The sequence below is a fragment of the Diplotaxodon limnothrissa genome, linkage group LG23 (genome assembly GCF_057381915.1).
Source record: "Diplotaxodon limnothrissa isolate DT_005_m linkage group LG23, D_limnothrissa_male_GT1.1, whole genome shotgun sequence".
Classification (NCBI taxonomy): domain Eukaryota; kingdom Metazoa; phylum Chordata; class Actinopteri; order Cichliformes; family Cichlidae; genus Diplotaxodon; species Diplotaxodon limnothrissa.
This window is the reverse complement of record NC_140617.1, coordinates 43,191,399-43,210,564: the sequence shown is the minus strand read 5'-3', so window position 1 is coordinate 43,210,564 and position 19,166 is coordinate 43,191,399. Positions and strand designations below refer to the sequence as shown.

General features: G+C 41.0%; 1 protein-coding gene across 1 annotated transcript; it reads right to left on the bottom strand.

Moving 5' to 3' along the window:
- On the bottom strand, window positions 1-9,369 carry LOC146608789 (immunoglobulin superfamily member 8-like). The gene is made up of 8 exons (XM_085348048.1): window positions 9,324-9,369; window positions 6,604-6,716; window positions 5,867-6,125; window positions 3,948-4,355; window positions 3,534-3,587; window positions 874-971; window positions 218-259; window positions 1-51 (listed from the first exon to the last, which is right to left on the bottom strand). Exons 1-8 carry the CDS (start codon window positions 9,367-9,369, stop codon window positions 1-3), a joined length of 1,071 nt encoding a protein of 356 aa, XP_085204174.1.
- Window positions 9,370-19,166: the final 9,797 nt, after the last annotated feature.

The following is a 19,166-nucleotide window of genomic DNA, read 5'->3' as shown; positions in this document are numbered from 1 at the left end:
TCATGGTCTTGTCTGCAGGGAGAAATTACCAGTATCCAGACCTTCCAGTTCCTGAACACAAGAACACATTTCAGTCTACATCATTATCCTCATTAACAGTTACTTACAGATTAGCTGTAGAGTACACATATTTACTCCGAAGACCTGTGAGCACAGGCAGTAACAAACAAACTACAGCAAACACACAGATTACTGCTTGGGTTTCATTGTGACTTACACTGTTGACGTCCTGGTTTGTCTTTACTTTGGTGCTGAAGAACTACAGAAAAATGTGAAATATGTTTAGTCAAAAACAGTCTGCTGTTTACTGGAGTGTTACTGTGACCAACAACATCTCTCTGTCAATGCAAGTTTCAAGTCAAGTCAGCTCATAGGATTAAAAATAAAACCACACTGAACAAGTCAAAGCTAAAAGTCCCGATTCAGAGACAACTCAACGCTAAAAACAAGCAAAACCTGAATCAACCATTAAAAATATTGGGGTGGCACACCAACAGAATTTACAGCTTTAATATGCTGTCAGATACAGGTTGCTAGAAAAATATGGCAAAAGAGAGAAAAATAACATAAATAACAAGTTCATGCTTCGACTCATTGTAGGGAGGCTTCCTCTTTATTGTGCTCAAGTTTATTAGATTTATTACCAGCGTAGTCTTGTCAGACTAATGGGGGACAACAAATTATGGGGGCTGCCCCCCCGGCCCCCATTGGTGCTGCATGACATTTATGATAAGAGGAAGTTAAATAAATATGTGGTAAAATGTTGCGCAGGTTTGGAAGTGATCAATAACACCCAGTCTGACTGTCTTTCCTCCTTTAAATACCAGAATTCACTCAGAATCCTTTCAGCACTAAAGGAGAAACAGGACCCACCTCCTCTCTGATGAACATACTGGTGATGATGAGACAATAAAGGCTGAGGAAGCTGCTCACGATGTAACACGGCGTGGAGTCGTGTAAGATTACAGGCTCTGTGGAGGTCAGAGTCAATGGTTAAACAAAGCGCAAGCATGAGCAAAATCTGAAGAAATGTTAAAAGGAGACTGGTGTAGATGTTTCTTTTTCCTGCTGTATTTACTGCTGAAATACATTAATTGGGTCTGGGGCATGACTGACCTTGTGACCATCTCAAATTGCAGGGAAAAGAAACAATAAACACAACAAAAATGCAAAATTCCAGGTCCAAGTGTCGTACAAAAAATAAAGACTGAAGTGTTTCGAAACACTTTTTTAAATCTTTTTTTTTTTTGTTTACCTGAAAAAATACTCGAGCTAGGTCCTTCAAACTTGTTAACATTATGCTAAAGAGCCTCTGAAGCCAGTAATGACAAAAAACAAAGCAAAACATGGAAGTAGGAGATAAATATCTGTGTGTGGTTTGTGCTTTGCTTTGCTCTGCAGGAGCTGATTGACGTGATAGACTGCATGAGCAACACTTGGGCCCAGTGAGCTATGAAAGCTCCGCCCCTGCAGCCTTAAAGTACGCATTTCAAGGCCGATTACGTCACAGCGGCGCGCCGAAGGCTGTCCCAATTCAAAGGCTGCTCAATGCGGCCCTGAAATGCGTCCTTCATTTCCCTGAATTTTAAGGACGTGGCAGTGTAGACTTCGTGGCCCAACATATCCCAGAATGCATAGCGCGGCGATGGGTGTGGATAAATTTGCAGAAAAAAACGGCGGATGAGGGGCGGCTGAAGAGTAAACTTTAAGTACTGAATATTATGTCACTTATTTATGTGCAAATGTTTAATAATGAAGAGCATTAAACATTACTGTTGGCCACATGTCGGCAAAGTTATGTGACATTAGTGACGTTTGTACTAACTTGCTTTTAAAGCCTTTACTTTAAAATATACGCCGTTCAATAGCTGAGCTTAATCTTACAGAGATTGATCAAAGCTCATGTAGAAAGAAAGAAAGAAATGAACAGAAGATTTTCTCCTTCATTTCTGTCAAACAAAGCTATGACACGTTTCCAGTGGTTAGTATCATGGTTGCTAGGCAACCTGGGCAGCGCAACAGAGGCTTTTTTTTTTTTTTTCACTTTATTGACAAACAACAGTATCAGTGCAACGGAGGCTAGACCGTCCCATTACACAAGCCGCTGTTGTGTTGCTTTGAAAGTTTATTTTTGGGAGGTTAAGAAAATGTGGTTTATTTGTTTAATAAATAATTTTGACCAGTAAACTTTCCTTGTTTAAACATGCGCCATGGTTTGGTCTTTCTTTGCTTGTGACTCCTTGATCTTGGTAAATACAATAATTGAAAAATACCACGTTACATATAATATACATATGATAATGTACAACACATTATGGAGTATGTTTCTGCTGTGAGCATATATATAATATTATATATTAGGGAAATTTTCCTAGACATATTTTTGACCTGGGGGTAGAATTGATTGTGAAATGGAAAGGGAAAATGCTTATGAACAAAAACATGATGCATTTAAAGTAGCTCTTTTTCATTTTTATTTAAGAAGAGAATTTTTTCCACTGTGCGATGGCCGAACCTGTTCCTTTCGTGGAGATCATTTCTCCTGCCTTAAGGCAAATCCCTTCACATGGCACAGAGGAGGCTGGAGTGCAGAGACACTGGTAGAGATGCAGTTATACAGTCTACCTGAGCCCCACAAAATATCAGCTAAAGAGAATAAATAGATTAAATTGCTGCACATTTGGCAGACTAACATTTTCAGATTAATTAAACAATAAAATATATATTTTTATAACATTACATGTAAAGAGTCAAGTGGAAGTTTTTCTAAAGTTATTTAATGATATTTATACTATGAAAGCAGATTTTTTGACATTTTAAGTTTTTCCCCATTATAAGATAAAATAAACACGCACAAAACAAAAGCAAACGGCCAGAAGACAAAGCTGGAAAACCCACCCAACTGACCAAACTCAACTCAAAATTCTCCCACACAACAGAACCTCCTCTATTCCTCGCTGGCTCCAAATCTCTCAGTGGAATGATCAGTGGTTCACTATCTGTCACCATCAAAACACTCCACAAATCCCGCAAATGATTCGCTTCCTTATAAACCAGGGAATCAGACACCGAAGCAGTTACGTTCTAAATGAAGCTTCGGACGTCACCGATCACGTGACTCTGGCCAAACGAATCAAGCTTTGGCACAGTGCTTCTGAAGCAGTGTGTTGATTTTTTTGACACACACACCGGAGCTTCAGCTTCAAGCGGACCATCACTAGTATTTGCTGTTATATTCACATAGATCATCGCGATTATGTTGTTTATTCTATTGCTCTCTTTTTCTTTGCTTGTTTTCTCTTTTTTCTTTCTCAACAAGTGATCCAGGTGATTGATATATGTATGTTTTGTCTGTTTGTTTTGTTGCTTTTTGGTTTTTGCCCCTTGTCACCGTCCCTCTTCCCCGCTTTTTTTTTTTTTTTTTTTGCCTGTCCCGTTTGGCTCTTTTGCCATCAGAATTGTTGTCTAAAGGCAAACAAAGATGCCCAACGGATTTACTTTACCAAATTGAACACCCCGCTCCTTTTCTTTACCTCTTTCTTTCTCCCGTTTCTTTTCCCCAGTCAAGTCTGTCCCATGTTCAGCAACTGAAAATAAAATAAACAATAAAAGCAAAGGTGAATCAAATAGACCAATACAGCAAGGCTGGGATGGTCCATTTGGTAAAGTAAATCCGTTGGGCAACTTTCTTTGCCTTTAGACAATAATTCTGACGGCAAAAGAACCAAACGGGACAGGCGAAAAAAAACCCCCCAAAACATTATCATAATTCATTCAAGCAGGTCATGTATAATTGTGATGAAGCTTATTTCCAATATATAGTAATTGTAATATTACCAGTATTCATATAATTTGGTAGAATTGGTCTGAAAAATGTAATTCAAACAGAAAAGCAGCAATGGTGCCTTTAATGGTGTAACCAGTGCTTCATACATGTGTCCTCTTACTTGTAGGAGTAACTGCAACGGTTCCCATCTCTTTGGTACTCTCCATGATTTTTATCCAATTTCTTCCTCTTTCATATGTCCACTCCATCCCTTTGCATTCATAATTTCCTTCATCGGACATCGTCATTTTTGAAATCACCAGTTCAAACACTCCATTCCTGCCAGGGACCAATCGGATGCCTCCTTCTGCATAACGCTGGGCAAACCTGGACCCCGTGACCACATCCCCCTCAGGACCAAACGTCAAAATCTCCTCTGACGTCGTCCCCTTCTTCACCGACCAGGTGACAGACAGGTAGGTTTGGTGGATGAGCTCCCGGGTGACGTTGCAGGAGAGAGTTAGGTCACTTCCCTCAACGATGACAGGGGGCGGGGTCTTAGGGGACACCTTGAGCGTGTTAGGAATGACTGACGGGAAAACAAAACAAAAAAAATTTTCACACACAAACAATCTTATAAAAAGAAAAAAAAACTAGTAGTAAAAATGTTGACTTTATAAAGTAGCACGTGCCAAGCTAGCCTCTACAGCAGGGTTGGGCAATCAATTTTCCCAAGGGGCCTTGTGAAGGACCCTCTGAAGTCTAACATCCACAACTTTAGGATATCATTTTTTAATTTTGTGTTTCAAAAAAACCTTCCTGGAGGCGTTCCAGGCGATGGTGGAGGCATCCTGGTGGCTGGCTGAGGAATAGGTTTTCTGGCTGCTCCCGACGCCTGACGCACGCCAGATTGGCCCGGGTTCAGTAAATGGTAAATGGCCTGCATTTGTATAGCGCTTTTCTAGTCCCTAAGGACCCCAAAGCGCTTCACACTACATTCAGTCATTCACCCATTCACACACTGGCAAGCTACATTAGATTAATAGTAGATTAATAGGGCAGTGTGTCCGGGTGCATTGACGGCCGATAGGGACATGCGGGGTCTGCCCTGCGCTAAGCGGTGATACGGGGTCATCCGACATCGGCTCTGGGAAGGAGAAGGAGAAAGCCCTGGAATTCACTCCACAGAAGATTTTCTACTGGAGCTGTCTTGTGTTGACACCCTACACTCAGCCTTCAACCAGGTGAGAAGAATTGATGGTCAGATGGTGCACCCTGAAGCAGCGCTGACATTTCTGCATTTTGTATTGATTAGACACTCGCACAGAGGAGGAACACATCCAGTTGTCGGTGCCTTGAAGTCGCCGGGAAATGATTTTCCAGGTGGTTCATTACAACCCAGTGGCCAATCACATTGGGTATGACAAAACTCTAGATTGAATAATGGCTCAATTTTATTGGCCGGGCAGATGTGCACCAATAGCGCTTGCCCTGCCCAGAGTGTCAGCTGGTTAACCAGCCAGTCATACAAAAAGGGCCTTTGTGCCCTTTACCATTAATGGATGTCCCATTTGAGCACATGGGCCTGGACCTTATCGGGCCATTTCACTGGAGTGCACGTGGATATTGCTTTGTATTAGTTCTGGTGGATTATGGTGAGGGGAAACCCCCTTTGTGAGCATTAAGTCAGTTTCTATAGGGACAGCTCAAACGCTTGACAATGCTTTGATACTGTGTATAAACTGGAAGCTATCTCCTCAGTTTTAACTTGATTTTACAAGGTTTGAGTGTTACAAGGTAAAGTACATCATTGCACAGCAGAGCTTTGTACTATGGCTCAAAGAAACCCGTCAGTTCTTCAAATAATATTGGTATATGACACTTTACAGTAACATTTTTTGTTTTTTATTATTATGTGCAAATAGAAATAATTTATGGCTTCCAAAGAAAGCTAGTATGCTTAGATATGTACTGTATGAGTGCCTGGATTTAAAGGTTTTTATTTTTTTGATCAGACATTTGTTAAATTTAACATTTGTTCAGGATTTAAACCTCTGTATTAATAGGTCAGAATGGTTAAATATACACACACTTTCATACCAGTGAGTTGGACCTGAGCCATATAATTTCCACTGATGACGTAGTCGGTGCTCGGTGTTTGACACTCGTAGAAGCCAGCATCCGTCAACTTCACCTCAGCAATCTTCAGCTCCACCTCATTGTCTTGGAAACGCACCACCGATATGTCGCCAGACGCCACGCGCTTGCTGTAAGACTGGTCGGAGTAGCGAGAGTCGAAAGAGGAGATTATCTTTGTCTTCTGCCCTTTCGCATCCTTTAACATATTCCAATCAAAATCCTTCAGGAAAAGAGAGGAACAAAGACGATGTGAATGTTATATTACGGCAAACTTTTAACAACATTCAGACTTGAAGAAGAGGAGCATATGTTTTCTAAAAAAACCCAAAACAATAATAATAATAAAAATAATAAAAATTTATGTGAGGGACCAAAGTCTCACACATGACATTCTTGACTTCTATAACTGAAAATAAGCTCACAACAAATCCACTATTAGTTCATTTTTGAGGCACGTTCGACAATGTAGACGATGTTCAACAGTTTGAGGAAGAAACTAAAATAATAATAATTCACTAACTATATTTGTGACAGTAGAAACCACTGCACAGGGTGGCCATTTGCATCATTTCAAAGTGTAACCCATCTGTCAGACAGAACTTCAAGACTGATCTGTGTGTGTGTGTGTGCGTGTGTGTGTGTGTGTGTGCGTGTGTGTGTGTGTGTGCGTGTGTGTGTGTGTGTGTTGGGAAAATGACCTGCTCCCTAGGCCCTGTGTATTCTTTGACATCACATCTGATGGAGACTGGCTGGCCCTCCACCCGGATTAATGGACCAGGAGGCACCGTCACCACACGGGCCGAGCACCCACCTTGAAGGACAGAGAAAACATTTTAAAAGATTAAAAGTCTATAACAGAAAAAATTATGTGTGGAGGCTGAGTTGGACTCTGAAACCTCTAAGATGAAAGAAAATCCTTCTGTATATGAAGCAAAAATAGAATTTACATGAAGAATACGCTGTATTTATATACATTTGCCCCTCAGTACAACAGACCATTGAGGTCATATTGAAGTTTGCTGGGCCTGTAGCAGCTTGAATAAGGTAATAGCATGTTTGACAATGACACTGATGTTCAATGTTTTAATCATGGACAGTCAGGTGAAAGCCACACTGGCTGACTTGCAACAAATCCTGGCTGAAGAACAGGAAGCCAAGCTTGGTCAGTGTGTGACCACACCTGGCATCCAGACCAGCATGAGGAGGAGCAGCCAGGCTGTTGTGGCTGTGTGTGGTTCTTCCACATGTTTCCACAACAAAAGAGACACCAAACAAGGCTCAATAGCAGAAATAGCTGTTTTGGCACTGGCACTTTCCTTAGAAATGCGACATCACCGAAGGTGAAATAAACAGGCCTTTGTCTCATGTGCCACCTTGCTGAGGTAACACTTGAAACAGGTGAGGTGCTGGGTGAAATGCGTCCTCCAGGCTTTACTGTGGCAGTCAGACCTGTAGAGCTCCTCTAAGAAGAGGAGAGCACTGTGCTGATGACTTTCTGGGGTCATCCTGTGCAGGCAAATCTCCTCATCAGCCCGGGTTTTTAGTTTGGCAGATCCCCAGATGCATTTGTCGGTGGCGACGGTGTTCATGGAGTGCTTGATGTAGGAGACCTCAGATGGAGTGTACTCATCCAGGTTTCCCCAGAATAAAAAATACTCTTACATCTACAGACTTTATGTAACAGGTTTCAGAAATTGCAAACTTACTTTAATACAGATTTTACTTGCTGTCAAATCTTGTTATTGTTGTTGTTGTTTTTTTCAAAATTATTTGTTGTTTGTGGTTGTATTTTGCTGTTTCTTATATTTTCATTTATTAGAATCTATTTTAATCGGATGTTTTAGTGACGTCTTTTTCTCTTTGTGTGTGACCTTGGGTTTTAGAAAGGTGCCCTCAAATAAAACGTATTATTATTATTAATGTTAGAAATTATTAAGCTTCAGCAGTCAGCAGAGGTCTACAAATGAGGAAGCATTTTTACAGAGCAAGAAGAAATCTTCTATTTTTAAACGTAAAACAGAAATCTGGCCACAACGTCAAGAAAAAGCACGATGTGCATGTATGAGTCAGCCTGCTGAGTGTTTTCTGTTTCATAAGTGACAAAACTTCATAAAAGCCACATTATGTTTCCCTTCACCGTCTGTCAGCAGTAGTCTACAGTTTAAGCTGTCTTTATCTTCACATTAGGGATGGATAGTTGACATGTTGGTCTCATGAAAGCTAATATGGAACTAATGCAAGTTACTATCATGTGACCAACCACCAACATCTTTCCGATTTAATTCAAAGTATTTTAAAACAAAATTTGAAAGTGAAGAAAATTCACACATTTGCAATACCAGGTCAAAGAACTCAGATGCAGCTCCAACAGTCCACTCAGGGTTTCTGAACTTCACCTACAACAGATGTTTTAAGTGTCCACTTGTTTGTAATTGATGGATTTGCAACAACGAACAAACACAAATCCCAAAATTGCAGCACCTTTTTTTTTTAAAGAAATAAAACCACTAAAACATTTTGGTGGTGCACTCAAAAATATCAAAACAGAAACCATTAAAAAGGGAAAAAATGCAGACGCTTTATGGCTCGTTACAGGATAGGAAAATGAAAGTCTGGTGGTCACAGTAAAAGGGGAAGTACATTAAAGAGGCTTCCTCCTCTCCCAGAGTACTAATGTGATGTGTAATGGGACAGTTCCTGTAGGGCATATATTCAGGTATGCCAGTGAACAGGTCCTGGTTTGTCCTTGTGGAGAAAACCAGGGAAACCAGGGAACTGGCCGAGCCTGATCATAATAATACAGCTCATCTTTATGGCCGGGCCATCACTTCTCAGCAGGTTAATGGGACCATGTCAACTCATGTTGGCTAACTGGTCTTAGTGGGAGTACAGTTCGCTCGGGCTAATGAGAAGCTGAACTGGACAGAGACTGAGAGACATTTATTTTCAATCTCTTTGATTGACTTTTCAATTCGGCTTAATCCAACATACCAACCAAAACCTCTGTTTCACTCAAAAAGTTACAAATCAATTGGATGTTAAATGCACTATTTTTTGTTTAAATAATTATTTTTTTTTAAAAAGATAGTCCACCCTCAGACAAAAATGAAATATTAAATTGGCAGACTTCAAAACGGGGATTAATATTTGGCTTCGTGTCAAACGATCGCCTGCCCAACACTGTTGCAGTTATTTACCAAAAATGCCTGCGAGTACTTAAACTGTTTAGCACTTGTTTAGCTACAATGGCAAAATGAACTGATAAAGATGTATAAGACAGAGCAGGTAAATAATGCACAGTGATAACGATAGTTGCAAAAGTTTTTTTTTTATAAAACACACTTTCTTTTCTTCCTTTTTTTAAATAAAAGGGCACCAGCAGAGTTAATTAGCCACCAAGCAAAGAAGTGTCTCTTACTGAGCATGAAAATCCCAAAAGTGAGTGCAGTGACATAGTTTTCCATTTTCCTTCCACTTTTTTCCTTGTCCCTCGATTTCCACGTGTTTTCTCTGGAGGTAAGACCGGTCCTCTCTCGCCACTGACACTTACCACTGTATGTGAGTGCAGGAAATGCGTGACAGCATGACAGAGGAGAGAGAGTCTGTGAGTGTGAGAGAGACAGTGGATTGTGGTCAACCACCAGACAGTTGCTTGGGGCCCAGACTAGTGCCAGCAGGTCTCTGACAGCAGAGACCTGGCCTCCCTGAAAGGACCCCACTCGTGCCTCTTACAGTTCAAGTGGCATTCATAGTTCTGTTTAAGTGAATGGCAGCTAGGAACAAGAATGAAAATTGAAAAGCAGAAAGAATGAAGAAAAAAGAGGAAGAGGAGAAAAACCTAAATGCTGCCAGTTTATTTTTAACTTTAGGTGGCAGACATTTCAGTGAGGAACCTTCCACCAGTTTAACACGAGCTAGTTTAACATTAAATAACTCAGAGCGGCCAGCTCTGTGTCCAGCTCTGGTGGCTGTAACATGAGCGAGTGGCGTGCACAGCTTCCTTGGTGGTGTCAGAATACTTATAAAATAACTGACCAATTCTCCCAGTCAACTGTTGCACAGGGTAGGTTTTTGGGGTGTGTATAGGAAGGGGTGAGGGGGTAATATGGTGAAATCCTGTCCTGGTACAATACCACCATACACCCACAGCTCGCCATGCGTGCCTGATACACAGGGGCGGATCTAGAAGGGTGGCATGGGGTGGCAAGTGCCACCCTAAAATGATCTCTTGCCACCCCAAGTGCCACCATAGTTTTGCATATGACAGTGTTGTTTGTTAAAATAACATAGCATTAGCACTTTGAGCGTAGTTACAGTTAACAGTGAATATAAATGCTAAAACTGAATATATCGCATAGTGTTCCCCCCCCCCTCCATTAACAAATGGTTCAGCCCATATCACAGACAGTCTTCTTTTCTAGTTTTCAGTAGCAAGATGCTTATGATTGTGCCAGAGCACATTTTGAACAACACCATGGGAATTTCAGATTTCACACAGGTGGTTGGTCGTTGCACTGTGGAAATGGAATGAAGGTGAGTGTTATTAACCCTCTGGGGTCCACGGACTCGCTGCACCTCCAAATCACATGACTGATTTAAGCTGACATAGCAACAAGCTGCAGCCACGCTGAGTCTTTCAGCCCTTGTTGAAAGATTGGACTTCAACACAGATCTTTGTTCATGACAGTGCAGATTTCTGACATTTTGTGTAATTTAAGCATGTAACAATTTGATTTTTTTTCTAACAAAAAACAGTGTGAAACTTAAGTTAGATTTGTGTTTGTAAATGAACCGCCCCATGTTGTGTAGCTTTCTGGATTTTATACTTATTGGGCTACATATCTATTTATTATACAAGCCATACAGTACATAAAATCACATGTTTTATGTAACTAAAGTGTTTAATTATGTGGGCTACAGAAAATAATTAAGTTATGGATGAAATTTATATGAAAAACGTGTATACTTATTGCATTTGAATGTGTGTTTGTGAAAAAGAAGGGGGGATTCCCATGATGCATTCAGTATTTCCTTTTCAGCCACCTTTCTCACCCAACATGTGTTAATAGACCTCTCTGCACTGAATTACACTTTTTATTAATCTCTGGCTCTCTTCCACAGGGATGATCTGATATCCTCGTGTTGGTGTTGTTCCCAGACCATCATGAAAATGTTGTTCCAGGTTCAACATTGCAAGTGACCAATCACATTGTTGTGACGTTATTCTTTTGCGCGCCAAGCCATTCGTGCATTTATGAAATTCCAATGTTGCAAGGACAATATCAATTCTGCTTACTGTTTATTAAAGGGTTACGGTTAGGGTTAGGGTCCGTTGATCGGCGGACAGAGGCGGTTTCTCGCAGCTTAAGAACAGTTTTTTGTTTTACGCCGGTTTTTCCTGAAGTCGCAAAAGTATGACGTCACAACATTCTGATTGGTCACTTGCAATGTTGATCCTGGAACAACATTTAGTATGATGATCTGGGAACGACACCAACATGAGGATATCAGATCGTGCCTTCCACAGAATGTCTTTCATCCTGTCTTCTTTCTCTCACCCCAACTGGTCGCAGCAGATGGCCCCGCCCCTCCCTGAACCTGGTTCTGCCGGAGGTTTCTTCCTGTTAAAAGGGACTTTTTCCTTCCCACTGTTGCCAAAGTGCTTGCTCATAGGGGGTCATATGATTGTTGGGTTTTTCTCAACAATTGAATCTTTCAAAATCTTTCAAAAATGTTTGATAATTTGCATCTCTGTTTGGGACAACGTACTACTTTGAACAGTTCTCTTCAAAACTGACTCTTGTAAAGAGCCGCTTCTGCTCAAGACTAACTGACCCAAACTTGGAAAAGCAGCTTCGAGCAGGATCATCATCATCACAGCCAGCTGACATCAGACACCTCGCCAAAAAGAAACTGTTCCCGCCATCTCATTAGGTGAGTCTGACTAGTGTCACAATCAGCAGGGCTGACTGTGTGTAGAGTGAAGGGTGGACCCAAATGCAGACGGAAACAAAATGTGAAACATGACTTGAATAACAGAAAACGAGCCATTTATTGAGGCTGGCAAAATAACTGTAAACAAAAGGCAAAATGCAAGGCTAACAATAAACTAAATTGGGTGAGCTAAATTAACTTAAAAACCTACAACAGGAACATGGACTTAACATGAGGAGACTTGACATGAGGAAACTTGACGCAACTTCTTGGCTTGCAAACAAAGCAGACGATCTGACAATGACACACTGAAAACACAGGACTTAAATACACAGGAGGTGATTAGGGGAAGTGGGAACACATGGAGGAACAGCTGACTGACATGAACCTAATGACAGGACAGGGGAAGTGAAACTAAATACAATGAACAAAGAGCACACGACTCCTTCAAAATAAAACAGGAAACACTGAAACTAGACATGACAACACAAGCTTAACAGACCTAACACGTAGAGCTGGGCGATATGAGATTTTTTCATATCACGATATGTTTTTTTCATTTCAGGCGATAACGATATCTATCACGATATAAGCCAAATAACTATATTTGTAAGATTTAAATGTGCCGTTGCTCACAAGTAAAATGTGAAATAATCAGCAGCTTGTTTTTAAATATTTATTTCCCATAATAAGTTCAACAGGGTAGATGTACTTAAGGAACATGAGACTTTTTCAGATAAATAAAGGCAAATATTGCAAACTACACAAAAGGCAGCCGCTAAAGCGTTTAAGTTTCAAAATAGAACAAACGAAACAGACTAAATTGTCAGTTCCACTTAGAAACAAAATATTAATTCTAAAAATAAATCTTAGTTTGTTTTACAGAAGAACAGACAAAACTGACTAACTTTTGTCAATATCAAATAAACTGAGAACTAAAAGGAAATTCTCAATCTCTCCTTGTTGTATAGCTGAGCTTTTCAAACAGTTTTAACAGTTACTTTAGTCTGACAAAAGCCGAATGACGAATTAGCGCTTCCAGTCAGAGACTGAGGCTACGTCCACACGTACACGGGTATTTTTGAAAACGGAGATTTTCCGTTTTCGTTTTAAAAAATAATCCCGTCCACACATAAAGGCAGAAATGAAGGAAAACGCTGCTATGAACATGCCAAAGCAGCAGGTGGCGCTAGATTCCTAACCGTGCAGAAATGTTGGCCAATCAGAAGTCTAGAAGCCTCGGTGGGAAAAAGTAAACAAAGCTGGGGCATAGAAGCAGAACCGAGTCGTATGTGTGGAGGGACAGTAACTGTGTGTATATGTAAGCATTTAAACACTGCAGAGAGTAGAATTAACAGTATTGTAGAAATTCATTTCACCGAAACAATAACGTGGCGCACAGTGTGACGCATGCACCAGTTTATTGTATTTCCAGACTTGCTTTCGGCACAATTTACAGTGCACGCTACTCTATTTTTTGTCAGACTTGAAATAGCCGAAATACCTTCACACTACGGAACTTCTATGGCTCTTCTGTTCGACAATCTCTTCGGCATTGGAACCATCATCTGTTTTCTCTTCGGTCACGCTCGGTTGATTTTTCTAGTCGGCACACTCATTTCCTCCATTATGCGCTGGCTGCTTCCCAAACAAACACACGTGCGGCTTGGCACTTGTGCTGTACGTAACAAGTCACGCGACGTGACGCTGCGGCTGTGATTGGTTCGGCTCTGCGCTACTGAATTTGGATTGGCTGACCTTTTTTTTTTTTTTTTTTTTTTTTTTTAAGAGGACAAGAGCGGCGAGGTCTATCGCGATAGCTTAATTTCTCTATCGAGTAAAAGTTATATCGCGATACATATCGTTATCGTTCTATCGCCCAGCTCTACTAACACGTGATGAACGATACAAGAACTCAAACATAGAAACCAAGGAAACAATAAATAATAACTGCCTTTCCTTAACTAAAGCTAAATAGGAATGACACAAACTAATCACATATCTAAAATGAGACAAATACAAAATGAACTCAGAGCGCTGGGTCAGAGACCCAGCCTGTGACAACTAGCAGAAATGTAGCAGTCATGAGGCTTAGTAACACAGTAGTTACAGACTTTTCTTTTTTTTGTACAGGTAACCCGGGATTGCCGATAAAACTGGGGGCAGGGGTTTGTTGGGTCTGTGTTTCCACATGCCCCGCTAGTTTAGAGACTTATTCCTTATGAAGAACGCAAGACATAACAGAACATCTTCAACCGGTTATTTAACTCGCTAACGAGGGAGAGGCTTTGGTCAAGAATCAGCTCTTGAAGCCTAAATCCCTCAAAAAGCAGCTGTCCTCGTAGCCTTTTTATTGACATGACAGTTACAGTACACATCACAGCACAAGCACCTCCCTCCGTAAAACCCCCCAATGGTTCTAAGACAAGGCACTATGTATGTGTATGTGTAAGCACCTGTATGCATGAGCAAGAACGTGTGTGTGTGTTTGAGTGAGTGTGTGAGAATGTTTGTCTCTCTGTGTGCGTGACTTCCAACTGTTTCTAACAACATCCTTAGTCATAAAATGGTAATCTCCCCCACACCAGTTCATGGTGTTGGTTCACCATGAACAACACAGTGAAGCCACAAAAGGGCCGGAAGCTTACCACACAAGAATCAGATCTTCCAGATAAAATGTATATGCAATAAAACCTCCCCCAGCACAAAGTGGCTGGAGAGGTGGTCAGAGACAAAGGAATGTCTTGATCCTATAGATTGAACTAAGACCTTACAATTTTAAGAAACACAATGACAACATTCAACAATTAGACTTAACAGGTTGCTGCCCACTAGCTCCAAATGACACAATATTATGGACCACAGGCTGGAGGTCCAGTAGTGTCTGGCAATCATACCTCAGCAGAGACTTTGTTTCATGGATGACACAAGTTAGAAATAATATAAACAGGAACAAACTTGGCAATGACAGACGAGCAGCCTCACACACCGGCACCATCTTGTCTCAATCTTTTCTCTAATTGGGAAAAAGTGACATGAACCTGTCGTGTCAAACTGCTCCACCTAGCAAATTGTTAACCAGGACATAAAGAGCGTAAGCACGTGTTGTCTTATTAATATCACTAGATGTGTCGATGTGCAGAATATTGGCAGGTTGAATGTATTCATGAGGCATGAGGATGTCGAGTGAATGGATAGTGTGTTAACCAGAGTTCTTTAGAGCACGGACAGCCTGCAGAGTGCAGCCGCACTGAACTCTTACGCCTGTGTTTGTGTGTTTGTAGCGCTAAGGAGCAACTAAAGTAAGTTATTTCAAACTTATGCACAACTCAACGTGCCTTTGTGTCCAAGTGAAATGTTGGTGGCATTTCTGAGGTGATTCATGTAGTGGGCAACATGGCTAAAACAGAGAAGTGTTAACATTGATGGAGATACAGGGGAGCACGCGGCTCGGGGGCATGACCACAGCGTGTACAATAGACCAATCTCAAAGCTTGTGGAGTTTCTATGGACACCGACTCAGAGGTGTTGAAGCCAAAATTCCAGGTGGAATTGTCACAGCATGCCAATCATTGTGATAAAGTAAATAATGATAAAGAGCATTATTTAAGGAAAATGTTCAACTGTGGACCCAACAATAGGTAGCACTGATGAGGCTGCTGGGGTGCAGGGTGAAATTAGCAGGGTGTGTCAAAGAGTGAACAGAACATTGCTAAGTCAGCTGACAGTTCCATAAAATGTGTTTCCTACAGCAGCAAACAGGCTTCAAGAAGTGACAGTAAGGAGAGGTTTCAAGATCTGTGGGCCAGTCGGCCTCTTGTGTAAAGGACACAGTGGTGCTGAAGTCATAGAGGCTGTGGTCAGTACAGTCAGCCCAGATTTCAGTATTCGTGACATGCCTGAGATAAAATGTGACCTCACTCCCCCTTAGTTAAAGGAAATAATGAAAGCGCATCAAAAATCTCCTGACTTAACTCTTTGTGCTTGCATTGAGATGGCTCTCAGGAAGGGATCAGTGCAGCACTGTACCAGTGACAGTGAGGAAAGCTGCTCATCACTGGTTATGGGTCAAAATCTGCTCCAAAATCTAATTACCACCCCCGTTCCTTAAAAGTAGGCAAGGCAAAGTGGAACAAATTTCAAGGAAGAGAAAATATCTTGTGACCCTCCAGGTAACTGCACACAGATAGACTGAGACATATGTGAAGCATACAGTGGGTCTGTGTAATGTTTATTGGGTAGAAACTAGAGCTGGGCGATAGAACGATAACTTTTAAAATAACTTTTTCTCGATAGAAAAATTAAACTATTGCGATAGGCCTCACCGCTCTTGTCCTCTTAAAAAAAAAAGAACAGCCAATCCAAATTAAGTAGTGCAGAGCCGAACCAATCACAGCCGCAGCGTCACGTCACGTGACTTGTTACTTACAGCACAAGTGCCAAGCCGCACGTGTGTTTGTTTGGGAAGCAGCCAGCCGCCGTGCCGCCTGGGTTATGGAGGAAATGAGTGCGCCGACTAGAGAAAAATCAACCGAGAGCGTGACCGAAGATTACCGAAGAGAAAACAGATGATGGTTCCAATGCCGGAGAGATTGTCGAATGGAAGAGCCATAGAAGTTCCGTAGTGTGAAGGTATTTCGGCTATTTCAAGTCTGACAAAAAACAAAGTAGCGCGCACTGTAAATTGTGCCGAAAGCAAGTCTGGAAATACAATAAACTGGTGCATGCTCAGTCTCTGACTGGAAGCGCTAATTCGTCATTCGGCTTTTGTCAGACTAAAGTAACTGTTAAAACTGTTTGAAAAGCTCAGCTATACAACAAGGAGAGATTGAGAATTTCCTTTTAGTTCTCAGTTTATTTGATATTGACAAAAGTTAGTCAGTTTTGTCTGTTCTTCTGTAAAACAAACTAAGATTTATTTTTAGAATTAATATTTTGTTTCTAAGTGGAATTGACAATTTAGTCTGTTTCGTTTGTTCTATTTTGAAACTTAAACGCTTCAGCGGCTGCCTTTTCTGTAGTTTGCAATATTTTCCTTTATTTATCTGAAAAAGTCTCATGTTCCTTAAGTACATCTACCCTGTTGAACTTATTATGGGAAATAAATATTTAAATAAAAACAAGCTGCTGATTATTTCACATTTTACTTGTGAGCAACGGCACATTTAAATCTTACAAATAGTTATTTGGCTTATATCGTGATATATATCGTTATCGCCTGAAACGAAAAAAATCTTATATCGCCCAGCTCTAGTAGAAACAGGCTCTAAACCAGGGCTGTTTTATACAATTATATTTGACCCTCGAGATAATTTCATATATCAATTATTAATGGTTCGTGGTATGTGGGAGCCAAATCCTCAGCCCTGCTGAGAATCTGCACAGTGTTGGAGTTTATTTCGATGGGCACACCATGCAGCCAATCACATGCAAAGACAGATAGGGACTATATCATGCAGAGGGACGGGGGAGCTGGATTTAAAAGCTAGTGTGTTGGGAAAAAGTGACGAAGCAAGCGAAAACGTAAAGTGAGCAGCATCTGACTTCATTTCAATGATAGATGGCAAAGCTGAGTGCAGAACTAATCAAAGGAGCTGGATAAAGTGTTACCCGTTTCTGCCATTTTCCATTTTCAGACCTCATGTGTTCTCCCTAGTCGTAGTTAATGCATAAAAATAATGCTTTTAAGAAAACACTGAATAAAATATTGCTTTGTTGAAAAAGAAAATGTACATTTGAAATTGACATAAAATTGACATAAAATGCTCAATACAAATACACCGCCAGTAAGGATCTCAGTCACAAAGAGAAAACCTCAACACATAATATACGCAAATCCCAGCTGTCATAATGTGCACCAAATTAATCCTGTTTTTTCTCAGTCCTTACAGCGCTTTCTGTCACCTAGAGCCAGTTAATGTCTCCAGACCAGCCCTAAAGAAGTGCTCCCTGATCTTTGAAAATGAATCCACTGTGAGTGTGTGAACAAATGTCATTGTTTTAAGCCCCACAGATACAATCATAGTCTAACTGTACAATGCAATGTAGTCCAAATAATCCAGCACATATACAGCAGAAAAGAGACAGAGGGGTCCGTGAGCAGGGACCTTTCAAAATGCTACATTTTAGTTTTTATCTTTCGCCAGAATCACACTCTTACTTTTCTGTGTTCATGTATTTTAAGTGAAATTAAAGCTAATTATAGCTTAATGGCAAGAAAGCGAAAGTGGAAACTACTAAAAAAAAAGAGAATTATCCTTTTAAGTGAATCTAAATATTTCCCTTCCTCTGTCTAAAAAAAGCATCATCTCCTCTCTCTGTTTATACCAACTCTATTGTCTGACTGGCTTTTGGAGACTCAGATTTGAAGTTTGCCGAACAGAAAAATCGATATTGTTCACTGAATGTTTTCTAACAGTAAATATTTTTCAAACATTTGTTCCCAGTTTCTGTCTTTCCATGTGTTGTCCCTTAATCTGAACTGGAACACAATGAAGCAGAGTGTAATCACCTCCTACGAGCCATCCTGTCAAAGTGAGTGGAAGCTACAGTATCATATACTGGCTCATTGTGATTTACAATGTGAGCTATTCATGGTGGCCTAAAACAAACTGTGTGCATGCTCTTGTTGTTAAAGGGAATCACCCTGCGAAGCCACAAGTCAGCGTCACCTCTGTTTCCTGCTTGTCCGAAGTGAACAGTCATGAAAAGATCAATTCATACAGAAGTGAATTGTAGTGGAAGCAGCAGGATCAGTCATGGACGCACAAGTTTTTTTGCAGTCCGTTTTGTGGCACCACAAGGGAGCCTGTAGTGACTGGAGCCCCACTGGATCATCACCAGTAGGAAAAAAAAATCGTTGCAAATTTTCCAACACACACTGGATGTGATCTGGGAATGTAGTTTCTTGCAACATGTACTCATATATTTATGCAATACTTATGCTGTTTGTTTACTTCAGCTCAGCATTCAGTACAGTTATTCCCTCCAAGCTGATCACCAAACTTGTGGCTTTTAGACTCAGCAACTCCATCTGTATCTGGATCATGGACTTTCTGACCAACAGACCCCAGCATGTTAGGTCAGGCCATAACTGCTCTACCACCATCACACTCAACACTGGCACTTCACAGGGCTGTGTGCTGAGCCCGTTCCTCTATGACTGCAGACCTGGGTATGGATCCAACTCCATCATCAAGTCTGCAGATGACACCACGGTGACTGTCTCATCAGTGACAACGATGAGACTGGCTACAGGGAAGAGGTAAAGCACCTCGCTGTGTGGTCTGACAATAACCTGCTCCTGAGTACCAGCAAAACCAAAGAG

What these genes read in the sequence shown, in the direction of transcription:
- LOC146608789 (XM_085348048.1), bottom strand. Translation starts at nt 9,369, where the DNA reads ATGGAAAACTATGTCACTGCACTCACTTTTGGGATTTTCATGCTCA. An exon ending in ACACAGGGCCTAGGGAGCAG is followed by an intron (nt 6,126 to 6,603) that starts GTCATTTTCCCA and finishes CTTTTCCTGAAG; the next exon opens with GATTTTGATTGGAATATGTT. An exon ending in GTATGTTCATCAGAGAGGAG is followed by an intron (nt 260 to 873) that starts GTGGGTCCTGTT and finishes ATTTTTCTGTAG; the next exon opens with TTCTTCAGCACCAAAGTAAA.